We start from the raw sequence: 16,413 nt of genomic DNA on the forward strand, positions 1-16,413 counted from the left end.
GACGACCGAGGATGAGATGGCTGGATGGCATCATGGACTCGATGGACGTGAGTCTGAGTGAACTCCGGGCGATGGTCATGGACAGGGAGGCCTGGTGTGCTACGATTCTTGGGGTCGCAAAGAGTCGGACACGACTGAGGGACTGAACTGAACTGAACTGAACTGAACACTCAGAAAGAGAAATCAAGGAATCGATCCCATTCACCATTGCAACAAAAGAATTAAATATCTAGGAATAAACTTATCTAAGGAGACAAGATAATTGTATACGGAAAATTATAAGGCACTGATGGAAGAAATAAAAGATGACATAAACAGATGAAGAGATAACCCATGTTTCTGGATAGGAAGAATCAATATTGTGAAAATGACTATACTACTAAATGCAACCTACAGATTCAATGTGATCCCTACCAAATTACCAATGGTATTTTTCACAGAACTAGAACAAAAAATTTTACAATTCAGATGGAAACACATAAGACCCCAAATAGCCAAAGCAGTCTTGAGAAAGAAGAATGGAGCTGGAGGAATCAACCTTCCTGATTTCAGATTGTACTACAAAGTCATCAAGACAGTATGGTACTGGCACAAAAACAGAAATATAGACCAAAGAAAAAAGACAGAAAGCCCCAAAATAAACCCATACACCTATGGGTACCTTATTTTTGACAAAAGAGGCAAGGATATACAATGGCGGCAAAAACAGCCTCTTAAATAAATGGTGCTGGGAAAATTGGAAAGCTACATGTAAAAGAATGAAATTAGGACACTTCTTAACACCATACACAAAGATATGGATTAAAGATCTAAATGTTAGACCAGAAACTATAAAACTCTTAAAGGAAAACATAGGCAGAACATTTGATGACATAAATCAAAGCAAGATCCTCTATGACCCACCTCCTAGAGTAATGGAAATAAAAACAAAAGTAAACAAGTGGGACCATATTAAACTTCAAAGCTTTTGCACAGCAAAGGAAACTATAAGCAAGGTGAAAAGATATCACACAGAATGGGAGAAAATAATAGTAAATGAAACAGCTGCCAAAGAATTAATTTCGAAAATATACAAGGAGTTCATACAACTCAATCAAAAGTGAGGAAAAGACCTAAACAGACATTTCTCCAAAGAAGACATGCAGATGGTTAACAAACACAAGAAAAGATGCTAAATATCACTCATTATTAGAGAAATGCAAATGAAAACTACACTGAGATATCACCTCACAGCTGTCAGAATGGCCATCGCCAAAAAGTCTACAAGCAATAAATGCTGGAGAGGGTGTGGAGAAAAGGGAATGCTCTTGTATTTTTTGTAGGAATGTAAATTGATCCAGCCACTATGAAAGATGGTATAGAGATTCCTTAAAAAACTAGGAATAAAACCACCATATGATCCAGGAATCCCACTCATAGGCATATACCCTGAGGTAACCAAAACTGAAAAAGACACATGTATTCCATTGTTCTTTGCAGCACTATTTACAATAGCTAGAACATGGAAGCAACCTAGATGTCCATCGATAGATGAATGGATAAAAAAGTTGTCATACATATGCACAGTGGTATGTTAGTCATAGAAAGGAATGAATTTGAGTCAGTTCTAAAGAAGTGGATGAACCTAGAGTCTAGTATACAGAGTGGAGTAAGTCAGAAAGAGAAAGATAAATATTATATACAAATGCATATATACAGAATCTAGAAAAATGGCACCGAATAATTTATTTTCAGGCAGCAGTGGAGAAATAGACATAGAGAATAGACTTACGGACATGGGGAGAGGGGAGGAGAGGGTGAGATGTGTGGAGAGAGTAACAAGGAAACTTACATTACCATATATAAAATAGATAGCCCACAGGAATTTGTTGTATGGCTCAAGAAACTCAAACGGGGCTCTGTATCAACCTAGAGGGGTGGGATGGGGAGGGAGATGGGAGGGAAGTTCAAAAAGGAGGGGATATATGTATAACTACAGCTGCTGCTGCTGCTGCTAAGTCGCATCAGTCATGTCCGACTCTGTGCGACCCCATAGACGGCAGCCCACCAGGCTCCCCCGTCCCTGGGATTCTCCAGGCAAGAACTACGGCTGAGGTTTGACAGAAAAAGCCAATTCATGTTGAGGTTTGACAGAAAACAACAAAATTCTGTAAACCGATTATCCTTTAATTAAAAAACCAATAAATGTTTTAAAATGTACTTATTATATGCTTTTGAATTCAGCAGCTCCATAAACAATAAGGAACCTTATGAAAGTTGATTATTTTAAATTTTTGAGATAAATTTATAAGTGCCTTGAGGGAAATACTGCTCTATTAGACCTGTTAGTATTCTAAGCATAACGAAGTATGAAAAATATAGCCAGCACATCTCCTTTAAATGTTGAATAAATATATAAAGATAACATAAAATAACACTGAAACTACAGTCAAAAATATTCAGTTGAATTACCAATATATTAATATGTTAATTTAAAAATCTATTGCAGATGATCACCATTGGGAAGTCTAAGATGTCTGATGTGTACTCAGGGAAGTAATTTCAGACGTACATCTAGGTCAGACAGTATTTAAATTGCTTAGGTAGGAAAAAGCCACTGTCATTGCATGTGCCTGCTTTTCTGTGATAACAGAAGACTTTAAAATCTCAGGGCTTAACAATGTGCTTTATTTCTGATCTATGGTATGTGTTTGCACCTGCAGATCAGCTGTGACTCAGCTTCACACATCTTCACGATGCTGTAGGTAAAGAAGTCCCTATTACAGTCATGCTAGCTGCAGGGCTTCCCCTGTGGCTCAGCTGGTAAAGAATCTACCTACAATGCGGGAGACCTGGGTTCAATCCCTGGGTTTGGAAGATCCCCTGGAAGAAGGAAAGGCTGTCTACTCCAGTATTCTGGCCTGGAGAATTCCATGGACTGTGTGGTCCACGGGGTTGCAAAGAGTCAGACAGGACTGAGCAACTTTCACTTTCACTTAGCTTCATGGCAGGAGGAAAGCCCAAGAGAAGTAACATGTGATTCATCCTGAACCTTGATTTCAGTACAGTGTATATTACATTTTCTTGTATTCCCATAGTGAGAGAAAGTCACATCATCAGTTGGGTTTAGCTGCTTAAACCTTCTACTGGAAGCATTACACTTCACGTGGCAATGAGCAGAGGTGTAAAACCTCTTAAAGGGAGGCAAGATAAATATTTGTGAAAAACTATACATAGGCACTGCGAAATATAGTAAGAAATTCATAGAGGGAGTTAAGAAAAAAAAAAAGATCCTTAATATTTGGTGTTGCTGAAAAGGAGTATGTCAAGGCTGTATATTGTCACCCTGCTTATTTAACTTATATGCAGAGTACCTCATGAGAAACGCTGGACTGGAAGAAACACAAGCTGGAATCAAGATTGACGGGAGAAATATCAATAACCTCAGATATGCAGATGACACCACCCTTATGGCAGAAAGTGAAGAGGAGCTAAAGGGCTTCTTGATGAAAGTGAAAGAGGAGAGTTAAAAAGTTGGCCTGAAGCTCAACATTCAGAAAACGAAGATCATGGCATCTGGTCCCATCACTTCATGGGAAATAGATGGGGAAACAGTGAAAACAGTGTCAGACTTTATTTTTTGGGCTCCAGAATCACTGCAGATGGTGACTGCAGCCATAAAATTAAAAGACGCTTGCTCCTTGGAAGAAAAGTTATGACCAACCTAGATAGCATATTCAAAAGCAGATACATTACTTTGCAGACTAAGGCCCATCTAGTCAAGGCTATGGTTTTTTCTGTGGTCATGTATGGATGTGAGAGTTGGACTGTGAAGAAGGCTGAGTGCTGAAGAATTGATGAATTTGAACTGTGGTGTTGGAGAAGACTCTTGAGAGTCCCTTGGACTGCAAGGAGATCCAGCCAGTCCATTCTGAAGGAGATCAACCCTGGGATTTCTTTGGAAGGAATGATGCTGAAGCTGAAACTCCAGTACTTTGGCCACCTCATGCGAAGAGGTGACTCATTGGAAAAAACTCTGATGCTGGGAGGGATTGGGGTCAGGAGGAGAAGGGGACGACCGAGGATGAGATGGCTGGATGGCATCACAGACTCGATGGATGTGAGTCTGAATGAACTCCAGGAGATGGTGATGGACAAGGGAGGCCTGGCATGCTGCGATTCATGGGGTCGCAAAGAGTCAGACACAACTGAGCAACTGAACTGAACTGAATTGTTAATGTGTTGGAAGAGGAAAAAATGCAAGGGAAAATCTGCAAAGAGTCAACATCAAAGCAGAGAAGACCTTCTTCCGGAACCAGGACTTGGCAAGAAATCAGTGAATGTGAAGAAACTGTTGACTGGAATATTTGGTTGGAACTTCAATATACTTTGAGGTAAAAGGTCAACAATGAATTTTATCAAGGATAAAATAATTTTACCAAGGATAAAAATTAGTAGCAAATAAGAGAGAGGCATGCATTATAAATTGGAGAGAAAAAGTATATAATTCATCAAATACTATAATTGAACAAAAATAAGATAATGTGAATAAAATTAGTAATAATCTTTATTACTAATTTATGTAACTTCAAAGTTTTCATTGAAACAACTTCAAGGGATTTTATAACAGGTAAATAATATACATGTTTCAATGCCATTCTCCCAGGCAGATTCATGTTGATGTGTGGCAAAACCAATAAAATATTGTAAAGTAAAAAATAATAATAATAATAAATTAATTAATTAAACATGAATAAATAATAAAGGATAGTTTTAGAGAGGGCTCAAGCTTTAAAAGGAGCTGGTAAGCAGGGCAGAGTCAATACGATTGGAGAAGAATGATTTTTCTGACTGTATAAAAAGGCAAAATGTGAGAGAAAAGCACAGCCATCTGGTGGCATTAGTCAATGCATTCCCTTGAAAGGGTCCAACTGAATCATCCAGAAGGTAAATAAATCAATGGTTGATTTTGTGAACACTTATTTTGGAAAACAGTTGTTCTGGTAATTCTAAGATATGCGAGCTTGTGGCCATAACAGGGAAATATGACTAATAAGAAGAACTGGAGATAAAGTGATGTTCAAGCAAAGAAGGTCAGATTAGTATGTGAGAAGAAAAGTAGGATGTGGAAGAAGGGTGATTAATTTGGAGAAGGTCAGTGTGATGCAGTCACAAAAGGACATTACATACATGATTGATGTGAACTGCACAAAAGAACACGTGTATTCTTTTGTGTCCAGTATTTACATCTTTACGAGACCTGGAATAATAAGTGTAGATAAAGAAATAAACATTCTAGTTTGAATGTAGATCACTATGGACTTGATGATTCCAACTTTGTTAACTGGACCCACTCATACCCAAAGAATCCTTCCTTTAAAATAAATGCCATCACATTCAAACTATCACAGATAATCTAATGTGGAAATAGAACATTCGTAAATGTATTAAAAGAAATTACAAGAGCAGAATAGACAATAAAAGCTTAATATGCTACATCTTCCAGATGACATTTCCTTTTGATCGTAAGTCTCAAAATAGTGCTTTAATATAAAAATATATGCATAATATTACATATGTGCCCAGTTTCTCAGACATGTCCAACTCTTAGCAGCCCCATGGACTGTATGTAGCCTGCCAGGCTTCTCTGTCCATGGAATTTTCCAGGCAAGAATACTGGTGTGGGTTTCCATTTCTTACTCTAGAAATTTACATAAACATCCATATATAACATGGGCTTCCCAGGTGGCTTATTGGTTAAAAAAAAAAAAAAAAATCACCTGCCAACACAGAAGCTGCAGGAGATGTAGGTTCAGTCCTTGGGTCTGGAAGATCCCCTGGAAGAGGAAAGGGCAACCCACTCCAGTATTTTTGCTGGGATAACCCCATGAACAGAGGAGTCAGGTGGGCTATAGTCCGTGGTGTCATAAAGAGTCAGACACAACTAAGTCTCAGCATATACACACACATATATAACATACAATCATAGTACATATTTATATAGTGTTTCCTATAAACTTAGTCCTTAAAAAAAAAAAAAAAACTTTACATGTCTTAACTAATGTTATAACCCCCATTTTCATAAGAATATACTGAGCACAAGGTCTTGCCCATGACAAAAAACACAAAATTTCCTACCTTAAATTCTTTCAGAGACAAAGCACAGTAGACAGCTAAGTCAACTAATTAAGAAACTAAATAGCCACTTAAGTTACCTTCACTGATTGCATATAATAAAGAGAGAAAGGTATTAGAAATGCTTATAAATAAAAATATGAAAATATAGATATGTATTAATATAGAGAGATACAAACATATTACACATCTACGTATTTAAACATATTCTTCATCTTCCTCAAAATCTTCCTCAAAACCTCCACTGACTATAGTAGTCTCAATAAATAATAGATTTTGCACATCAAAAAAAAAAAAAAAGGCTCTGAATATCTTCTCTTGAAAGGCCTGGCACTTTGGCCTCACCGTAGAGCATGTGCAGTTTCTACCTACTTCCCTAGTTTCTACTTGGTCTGTTCCATTATTTTATCCATGAAATTGAAAGTGAAAATGCCAGTCACTCAGTTGTGTTTGACTCTTTGTGACTGCATGGACTGAAGCCTGCCAGGCTCCTCTGTTCATGGAATTCTCCAGGCAAGAATACTGGAGTGGGTAGCCATTCCCTTCTCCAGGAGATCTTTCCAACCCAGGAAGGGAATCTAGGTCTCCTAAATATCAATTAATTACAGACTTACAGAAGAAGAGAAAAAAAATCAGTGATTTAATATTCTTTTTATCTTTCAGCATGAAATCTGTGGTTAAACTACTTTCACTCCAGGAAAGGAAAAACCAAATAACTCTTTTTGATCTACTCCTGGTGTTGTTTCCAAATCTCTTAAAAGAAAAAAAATAAGTGGAGAGATAGCTCATGGTGGAAGGGGCATAGGATAGGGAAGAAGACATTGATTAATTTTTCAGTCTCTCAGTTTTGTCCATTCCAAAAGGAATAAGTTACATTTTGGTTATAGATTATGTGATTATGGTTGTTTCTAACTCAGTTTAAAAGACCTGAATTTGTTCAGAACAAATCAAAGTACATTTGTGTAGTGTTACCAATAGAATTTCCATTTAGCTAAAGCACAGGTTACCCAGACTGAATGATTAGGGAAGGTAGCTGATGATCAGCTTCCTATAGGAAGCATAGGCACAGCTTCCTATACCATAAAGAATGTTTCTGATTTTGTCTTGAAAGTAAAGAGAAATACTGATAATTTTAAATATTGGAAGGTTGGTAAGATAGAAAAGTTGAAATTGTAAGGTTAAGAGCAGAGAAAACAAATAGTGGTCACTCAAGAAAAATTAAAAAAAATAATTGGAAAGGGCAGCACTCTTATGGAAAGCATGATAGGAAAAGTAGTGTATATTTTATAGATGTTAAAGAAATACAGTGTGCACCTTGGTGACCCATTAGAATCTCAAAGTGGAGATAATTAGGATAACATTAACATATTACTGGCCTCACAGAATAGCATGTTAATGCAAGCAGGCCGTATAGTAAAAAGAAGCCAAATTTGGAGGAAGAGATGTCATCTGGATGTCAAAAATTTAGTTATTAATGTCCATTAAGATCCCAAAGGGTAACAATGCATTTACTTATACATTAGGGAAAACCTGTAAATACTGTCAATTAGATTAGTTTAAGCATGTAACCCCTGTAATTTAGAAGCAAAATCTAGTATCACACTTTACTCTATTTCATTTGACATTCTTTCAACAACTATAAAACCAGCAAAAGGCAACTACTCCCTTATAGACTCTTTGTAAAGAGGATAACAATATTAAATAAGTCACAGATCTTGCCCTTGAGGGGCTTTCCAAGTGACACTAGTGGTAAAGAACCTGCCTGCCAATGAAGGAGACATAAGAGATGAGAGTTCAATCCCTAGGTTGGGAAGATCCCTTAGAGGAGGGCATGCCAACCCACAATCTATTCCAGTATTCTTGTCTAGAGAATCTCATGGTTAGAGATGACTGGAGGGCTACAGTCCATAGGGTTGCAAACAGTCAGGCACAACTGAAGTGACTTAGCATGCATGCTTGCCCTTGAGGCTATAGTGCAGCAACAGATGCTATATTATAGGTGAGGCAACTTCCTCCAGGGACAGCAGAGGTTTATCAGTCTTAAGTGCTGTGTTGCTCTTTTAATAAACACATTGCTAAATGCAACAATAAAATACATACAAATTATTCTCTGCTTACCATTAACAATAACAATGATATCACGGAAGTCAATTTCTCCCCTAGCCTCCACTCTTCCTTCACACCTGTATATACCTTCATCACTTTTATTGATGTTGAGAATCTGCAGATTATTGTTGGCTAACATAGCGAACCGATCTGGAAAGAAAGCAAAGAGGAGGAAACGATATCAGTAAAAAGTCCAGCAAGCTCTAAATTGCTAAGTATTAAAATATGGCACTTGTCTGACACTATCCAACTTTTCATCAACAAACAAATTTCAATTTGAAAGTAAAATGTAATTTCATGACTTTGATTTTTCCACTCTACAACTGCCTTGTTACACCTTTTTGTGAAAATACATTCAAGAGTTTATTTCCACATAAAATGGTTAAGCTATTATTTTCCCCTTGGTACTCTGAATGCAGATAAGATACACAAAATAACAAAGCTGAGGGATTAGATATTACAGACAAGAAGATATTCTGACTGCAAATATATAGCAACTTGGGAATGGAAATGGGTTAGAGAATTGATTGAATATCCTTCCTCACACAATAATTAAACCAATAATTGCACATATCCTGAGAAGGAAGCTAAATATATAATAATATTCAAGTCAGGTAGAGGACATATAAAATGATCATATCTCAGATTTATTTGAAAGATTTTTTTCTAAATGCAAGATAATCCATTTTAGGAAGGAATAGATTAGACTTCATTACTTTTATCTCAAGATTCCATTTTATGAGTGAGGGTATGCACATGCATATGTACAAAAATAGCTGTTACAGGGCATGCATTAGGTGATTGCTTGAAGTATTCTGGCTAGCCTAAGCAGCATCTCAGCCTGACCATATTTTCCATAATGCCTAGTCTTAAGTTTTTACTCATCATAATTTTGCTGCAGTCTTAAGAACTTTTCCCTTGTTATCAAGTAGAGAACATTATTCTATTCTATTCTATTTTGAAACATGTTATAAAGGCAATATCCTAAATTTCAGTAATTAATTCATCCATAGATAACATCAGACATGATGTTTGCTAAGTACTGTATTTGAGCACATTGGTGGATAAGAGAAACACATCCTTGACCCTCTTGGACATTTTGGTAAGGCAGAAATATCTTTAAGATACCAACCTATGGATATCTACTGTTAAAGAGTACTTCTGGGGGCTCTTCCAGTATTTATTACTCTTCCCCTATTTGCTGGGTTAATAGAAATGTTAGGACAAACAAAGAAGTCACATGAGAATGCAGTTTCCCAGCATCCCTCAACCTGGATCACTGAATGAATGCAATGGGTACAATGCTTGTCTCTCATCCTACAACCCATTGGATTTCACATGAGTAAGAAACTGCTGTGATATGAAACCATTCATATTTGGGGTTCATTTTTCATAGCAATTCCTTAAGTCATAGTAGAAGTTTGGGATTTAAATACAAATAAGGAAATTATTAGACTATATTAAAACAGGAAAGAATGTGGTAATTGATTGTCTAAAAGACAGGTAATAAGGAATGAAAATTTGGAGATTCTGAAGCTGCCTCAGAGACAAAATACCAATTATTAAGCTACATATACATAATTTTCAGCTCAGAAGGTTTAAACTTTCCCAATATCTATTTTATCTTTTGTTTGACCTTGAAATGACATACAAAAAATGTTTATATTGATGCTTTTTCCTGGGAAATTTTCTCACCAAAGAAGAGACTGGAGAGAAAGGCAATCAGCAGGAAATACGACTTATAGTAAGGACTTGAGGAACTCAGAACTCCTAAAACTTCATGACATTCCAAAGAAAATTTAAAAAATATTATATTCAAGTGTATTGCTGGAAATTAGAATGAGACCTATACAAAATAGATGTTAATGACCCAGACAACCACAATGGTGTGATCACTCACCTTGAGCCAGACATCCTGGAATGTGAAGTCAAGCGGGCCTTAGGAAGTATCACTATGAACAAAGCTAGTGGAGATGATGGAATTCCAGTTGAGCTATTTCATATCCTAAAAGATGATGCCGTGAAAGTGCTGCACTCAACATGTCAGCAAATTTGGAAAAGTCAGCAGTGGCCACAGGACTGGAAAAGGTCAGTTTTCATTTCAATCCCAAAGAAAGGCAATGCCAAAGAATGCTCAAACTACGACACAACTGCACTCATCTCACACGCTAGCAAAATAAAGCTCAAAATTCTCAAAGAGAGGCTTCAACAGTATGTGAACTGTGAACTCCCAGATGTTCAAGCTGGATTTAGAAAAGGGAGAGGGACAAGAGATCAAATTGCCATCATCTGTTGGATCATAGGAAAAGGAAGAGAATTTCAGAAAAACATCTACTTCTACTTCACTGACTAGGCTAAAGGCTTTGACTGTGTGGATCACAATAAACTATGGAAAATTCTTAAAGAGATGGGAATACCAGACCACCTTACCTGGCTCCATAAAATCTGTATGCCAGTCAAGCAACAGTTAGAACCAGGCATGGAACAATGGACTGGTTCCAAATAGGGAAAGGAGTATGTCAAGGCTGTATACTGTCATCCTGCTTATTTAACTTACATGAGAGTATATCAAGCAAAATGCTGAGCTGGATGAAGCACAAGCTAGAATTAAGATTGTGGGAGAAATATTAATAACCTCAGATATACAGAATGACACCACCCTTATGGCAGAAAGCAACAAGGAACTAAAGAACCTCTTAACTAAAGTGAAAGAGGAGAGTGAAAAAGCTGGTCTACAACTCAACATTCAAAAAACTAAGATCATGGCATCTGGTCCCATCACTTCACGCCACATAGTTGGGGAAACAATGGAAACAGTGTCACACTTTATTTTCTTGGGCTCCAAAATCACTGCAGATGGTGACTGCAGCCATAAAATTAAAAGACATTTGCTCCTTGGAAGAAAAGCTATGACCAACCTAGACAGCATAGTAAAAGGCAGAGCCATTACTTTGCCAAGAAAGGTCCATCTAGTCAAAGCTATGGTTTCTCCAGTAGTTATGTATGGATGTAAGAGTTGGACCATAAAGAAAGCTGAGTGCCACAGAATTGATGCTTTTGAACTGTAGAGTTGGAGAAGACTCTTTGAGAGTCCCTTGGACTGCAAGGAGATCAGACCATTCAATCCTAAAGGAAATCAGTCCTGACTATTCATTGGAAGGACTGATGATGAAGCTAAAGCTCCAATACTATGATCGTCTGATGTAAAGAGCCTACTCGTTAGAAAGACTCTGATGCTGGGAAAGATTGACGACAGGAGGAGAAAGGGATGGCAGAGGATGAGATGGTTGGATGACATTATCGACTAGATGGATGTGAGTCTGAGCAAGCTCTGAAACTTAGTGATGGGAAGGGAAGCCTGGCATGCTTCAGTCCATGTGGTCATAAAGAGTCAGACACGACTGAGTGACTGAACTGAACTGAACAAAAGATGTTTGAAGAAAGTACTACTTGAGTCATTCACGTGTAACTGGATATAGGGAGCATTTAACTATTAAAGATGATCTATTTGTTTCATTTACAGACTTCCAAACATTCATTATTGCAGAAAGGAAATAAAGGAAACCATAATATTCAATAAGGTCTCTGCCTGATGTTTCTTTAAGCAGGTTATTTTATAAGTCCCCTTTTCTTCTCATTCTACAGCAACTGAATGGTTTGCCACATCCACTTTTATGCCTTCAATCAATATTTTGATGATTCACAGTTTTTCTTCAGACCAGATGATTCCTGTGATTCCAGAATTGTTTGAGTCATCTAGATATACACACTTAGAAGAAATGTAAATAATTCAGTTTCAGTATGTGAAAAATTTGGGTATCTCCACCTAAAATTACTCCCCATCTCTGTCTTTAGAGATTTTTACATTGAGCTAGATGCCCAAGACAAATTCTTTGAATCATCTTTGATTTCCCCAGTACCCTCAATCTGCATACCCAATTAAATCCATATCCTATCACTTCTCCTTTTACCACTCCTTAGTCTAAAATTTCCTTTTCCCTCAGCAATTATTTCATTCAGATTTGAACAACTCTCATTGCTTGAAGCTTTGCATTGATTCTCATCCATTTTCCTCACTGAAGCACTAAATGTCCTTCTCAATACATATTAGCTCATGTCACTGTCTTAATTAAAACCTTCTAGTGATGTCACCTTTTAATAAATTCTAAAAGCCTCAATAGAGATGTCAAGGCCATGTTGAAATGGCTCAACCTTCTCTTCCAGATTTCTTTCCTATCAGTCTTTACTTACAAATCCTAATTGTATTTATCTGTTATTATAAGTATTCTAGTTGCACTTATTTGTAAAGTTTAGTTATAATGAACTTGATTCAGTTCTGCATATGGTGTTCTCTCCATTTGAAAAGTCCCCACCAGTCTTTAGTTGTTTAATACCTTTTCATCTTTAAAGGTTGCTTTTTACTGTCAGCAGGCATTTTGGATACTTCCCTCTGCCCTAACTGATTCAAGTGCTCTTTCCTTATCCTCTGTCACTGCACTTTCCTTATCATATACTTCAACAATCTTGTTTTCACAATTTATCCACTGATACTTTTATAAGAGTACTAACATATTAAGGGCACTAGACTAGTTCATCTTTTTAACTATGAATCACCATCACTTATGACAATAGATGAAACATAATAGGTGGGAAATAACTGTTGAATGACTTTTTATTAATATACTGGGAGTAGATTTCATATTTTTTTTTTCTGAGCAAGATGATTTTATCCATGGCTTTTGATGCAAAAATGGTATTTTATTAGAAAATGTTCAAAGCATATAGGAAGGTTCAGAGATAGCTTTCAGAATGGCTAAGATTGAATGGGCAACTCTGATAGCATACCCTTCCATCAAGATTGACACTAAAAGTCAAGATATTCAACTTTCTAACAAAATGTGACACTATCACTTTAAAAGCTAAATGCTTGGATTTTCTAGCATATGGATTTCTTTCAACAAACAACATGGAACATCTTCACTTCAAGTAGTCTGTGGGAGTATTACTTCTGCATATTTGTCAAAAGGCTGCTATCAAAAGCATGGTTAATAAATCAACATTTCCAAACCTTCATTGTTTCATATGGAGCCTTTAAACTTTACTCCTGTGCCATGTTAAGGCTTCCGAAAGTTATGTGGACATATTGCATTATTCTAACTCCTCATATATGTTCCATACATGATTATAAATCTAAATTTATTTCATTGGTTTTGTTAAAAGAATCATACATATATAAAAATCTGAAGAATATTACTTCTTATAAATTCACTATAAATGTAAAAACTGTTCATAATGAAGTATGTGGCAAGTTTCTTAAATATTTAAAGATTAGAAAAGTATGTCCATCTTCACCATTCCCCTACATCCTTTCATCCCAAAGTAATAACAAATTTTACAACTCTAAAACAAAAATTCTACATTGCTTTCCATGAAACTCAGTGTTAAGTTTCTATGTTTAACTCATTCCCAAGATATAACAAATCAGTGAGAAGGAACAAAAAAATAGACATTATTTACTGAGTTAAATAATATTACTGAGTTAAATATATTTACTGATATAAAGTTAAATATTTCTTCATTCACTTAACAAATATTTACATGTCTGTTTTATTTAAAATTGTAAACATTGTTCAAAATGCATTTAATAGGGGAGATATATATGTGTGTATATATATATGTATGAGTATATATATACTTATGGACCATAGAGAAGGTTGGGCACCAACAAATTGATGCTTTCTAAGTGCGATGCTGGACAAGACTCTTGAGAGTCCCTTGGACAGCAAGGAGATCCAACGAGTCAATCCTACAGGAAATCAACCCTGAGTATTTATTAGAAGGACTGACGCTAAAGCTGAAGCTCCAATACTTTGGCCACCTGATGCAAAGAGCCAACTCATTGGAAAAGACCCTGATGTTGGGAAAGACTGAAGGCACAAGAAGGGGACAACAGAGGATGAGATGGTTGCATGGCATTACCAACTCAATGGACATGAGTTTTAGCAAACTCTGGGAGAGAGTGAAGGACAGGGAAGTCTGTCATGCTGCAGTCCATGGGGTTACAAAGAATCAGACATGACTTAATGACTGAATAACAATGGTGGCTGATTCACATTGTGTGTAAGGCAGAAACTAACATAACAGTGTAAAGCAATTACTCTCCAATTAAAAAATATTTCAAAAATGTTTTAATGTAAATTTATTTAAATTAAAAAAGGATATAATAATTTCTTAAGAATATGAATTATGTAGAGAGCAGTTAGAAAATCTGTTCAAAGCTTTCAGTTCAGTCAGTTCAGTCACTCAATCCTGTCCAGCTCTTTGCGACCCCAGGGATGGTAGCACACCAGGCCTCCCTGTCCATCACCAACTCCCAGAACCTATTTAAACTTATGTCCATCATGTCAGTGATGCCATCCAACCATCTCATCCTCTGTCATCCCCTTTTCCTGTTGTCTTCAATCTTTCCAAGCATCAGGGTCTTTTCTACTGAGTCAGTTCTTTGCATCAGGTTGGCAAAGTATTGGAATTTCAGCTTCAGCATCAGTCCTTCCAATGAACAGTCAGGAGTGATCTCCTTTAGGACTGACTGGCTGTATCTCCTTGCAGTCCAAGGGACTCTCAAGAGTCTTCTCCAACACCACAGTTCAAAAGCCAAGGAAAGTGTGGAGCCATGATGGAACTCCAGCCTCACATCATTTCACCATGGGGTACTGGGAAAATGTATAAGCATAGCATAGAGGCATCAGCCCTCCATCCGTAGTATACCTGACCATCAATCTTCATGTTGAGGCTTTTCCCTTATGTGTATTAAAAAATAAGAAAAACTCATTTTCAAAACCTTTTATAATTAAAATTTACCATATAAATATGTATACTTGAAGCCTAAGATTAACTAATCTGAAAATGTTTAGAGAATGTCATTTAACTGCTATAAAAGTATTGCTTTCTTTATTATTGATGGAAAAAAAAAAAGCAGAAAATAAACAGTTTACTCATGCAATTTCATTAGTAAAATCTAAAGCAGTCTGAGGTCAGGGGTGACGGGCGAGGGGAGATACCTCACGCCCTAGGCCAGGGAGAGTGGCCAGGAGGAGCAACCCCTAGTCCAAGGCCGGGGGCAGTGCCCAAGGTCAGGGAGGCAACCGGGAGGAGCAACCCCACACCCAAGGCCAGGGGCAGCGGCCAGGAGGAACAACTCCATGTCCAAGGAGTGGTGGCTGCAGGGCATGGGAGGGCCTAGAGGAGCCATCCCACGCTGAAGGTCAGGAAGGGTGGCGGGAGGATATGCCTCTCATCCAAGGTAAGGAGCAGTGACTGCGCTTTGCTGGAGCAGCTGTGAAGAGATACCCCATGCCCAAAAAAGAGAAACCCAAGTAAAATGGTAGGTGTTGCAAGAGGGCATCAGAGAGCAGGCACACTGAAACCATACTCACAGAAATCTAGTCAATCTAATCACACTAGGACCACAGCCTTGTCTAACTCAATGAGACTAAGCCATGCTAGAGGGGCAACCCAAGACAGGCGGGTCATGGTGGAGAGGTCTTTCTGATAGACTGTGGCCCACTGGAGAAGGAAATGACAAACCACTTCAGTATTCTTGCCTTGAGAATCGCATGAACAGTATGAAAAGGCAAAATGATAGGGCACTGAAAGAGGTACTCCCCAGGTCAGTAGGTGCCCAATATGCTACTGGAGGTCAGTGGAGAAATAAATCCAGAAAGAATGAAGGGATGGAGCCAAAGCAAAAACAATACCCAGCTGTGGATATGACTGGTGATAGAAGCAAGGTCCAATACTGTAAAGAGCAATATTGCATAGGAACCTGGAAGCAAATTGGAAGTGGTCAAACAGAACATGGCAAGAGTGAACGTTGACATTCTAGGAATCAGCGAACTAAAATGGACTAGAATGGGTGAATTTAACTCAGATGCCCATTATATCTACTACTGCAGGCAGCAATCCCTCAGAAGAAATGGAGTAGCCATCATGGTCAACAAAAGAGTCCAAAATGTAGTACTTGGATGCAATCTCAAAAATGACAGAATGATCTCTGTTTGTTTCCAAGGCAAATCATTCAATATCACAGTTATCCAAGTCTATGCCCCAACCAGTAACACTGAAGAAGCTGAAGTTGAACGGTTCTATGAAGACCTACAAGATCTTGTAGAACTAACACCCACAAAAGATGTC

General features: G+C 37.5%; 1 protein-coding gene across 1 annotated transcript in view; it reads right to left on the bottom strand.

Annotated features, from left to right (window-relative positions):
- NCAM2 (neural cell adhesion molecule 2) overlaps nt 1–16,413 on the bottom strand; it is a 251,778-nt gene that overhangs the window by 225,325 nt on the left and 10,040 nt on the right. Inside the window, exon 5 of the mRNA XM_068967942.1 lies at nt 8,233–8,370. Coding sequence (XP_068824043.1) covers nt 8,233–8,370 — 138 coding nt within the window. The remainder of the gene's footprint in view (nt 1–8,232; nt 8,371–16,413) is intronic.

This window comes from Capricornis sumatraensis, chromosome 1 (genome assembly GCF_032405125.1).
Source record: "Capricornis sumatraensis isolate serow.1 chromosome 1, serow.2, whole genome shotgun sequence".
Classification (NCBI taxonomy): domain Eukaryota; kingdom Metazoa; phylum Chordata; class Mammalia; order Artiodactyla; family Bovidae; genus Capricornis; species Capricornis sumatraensis.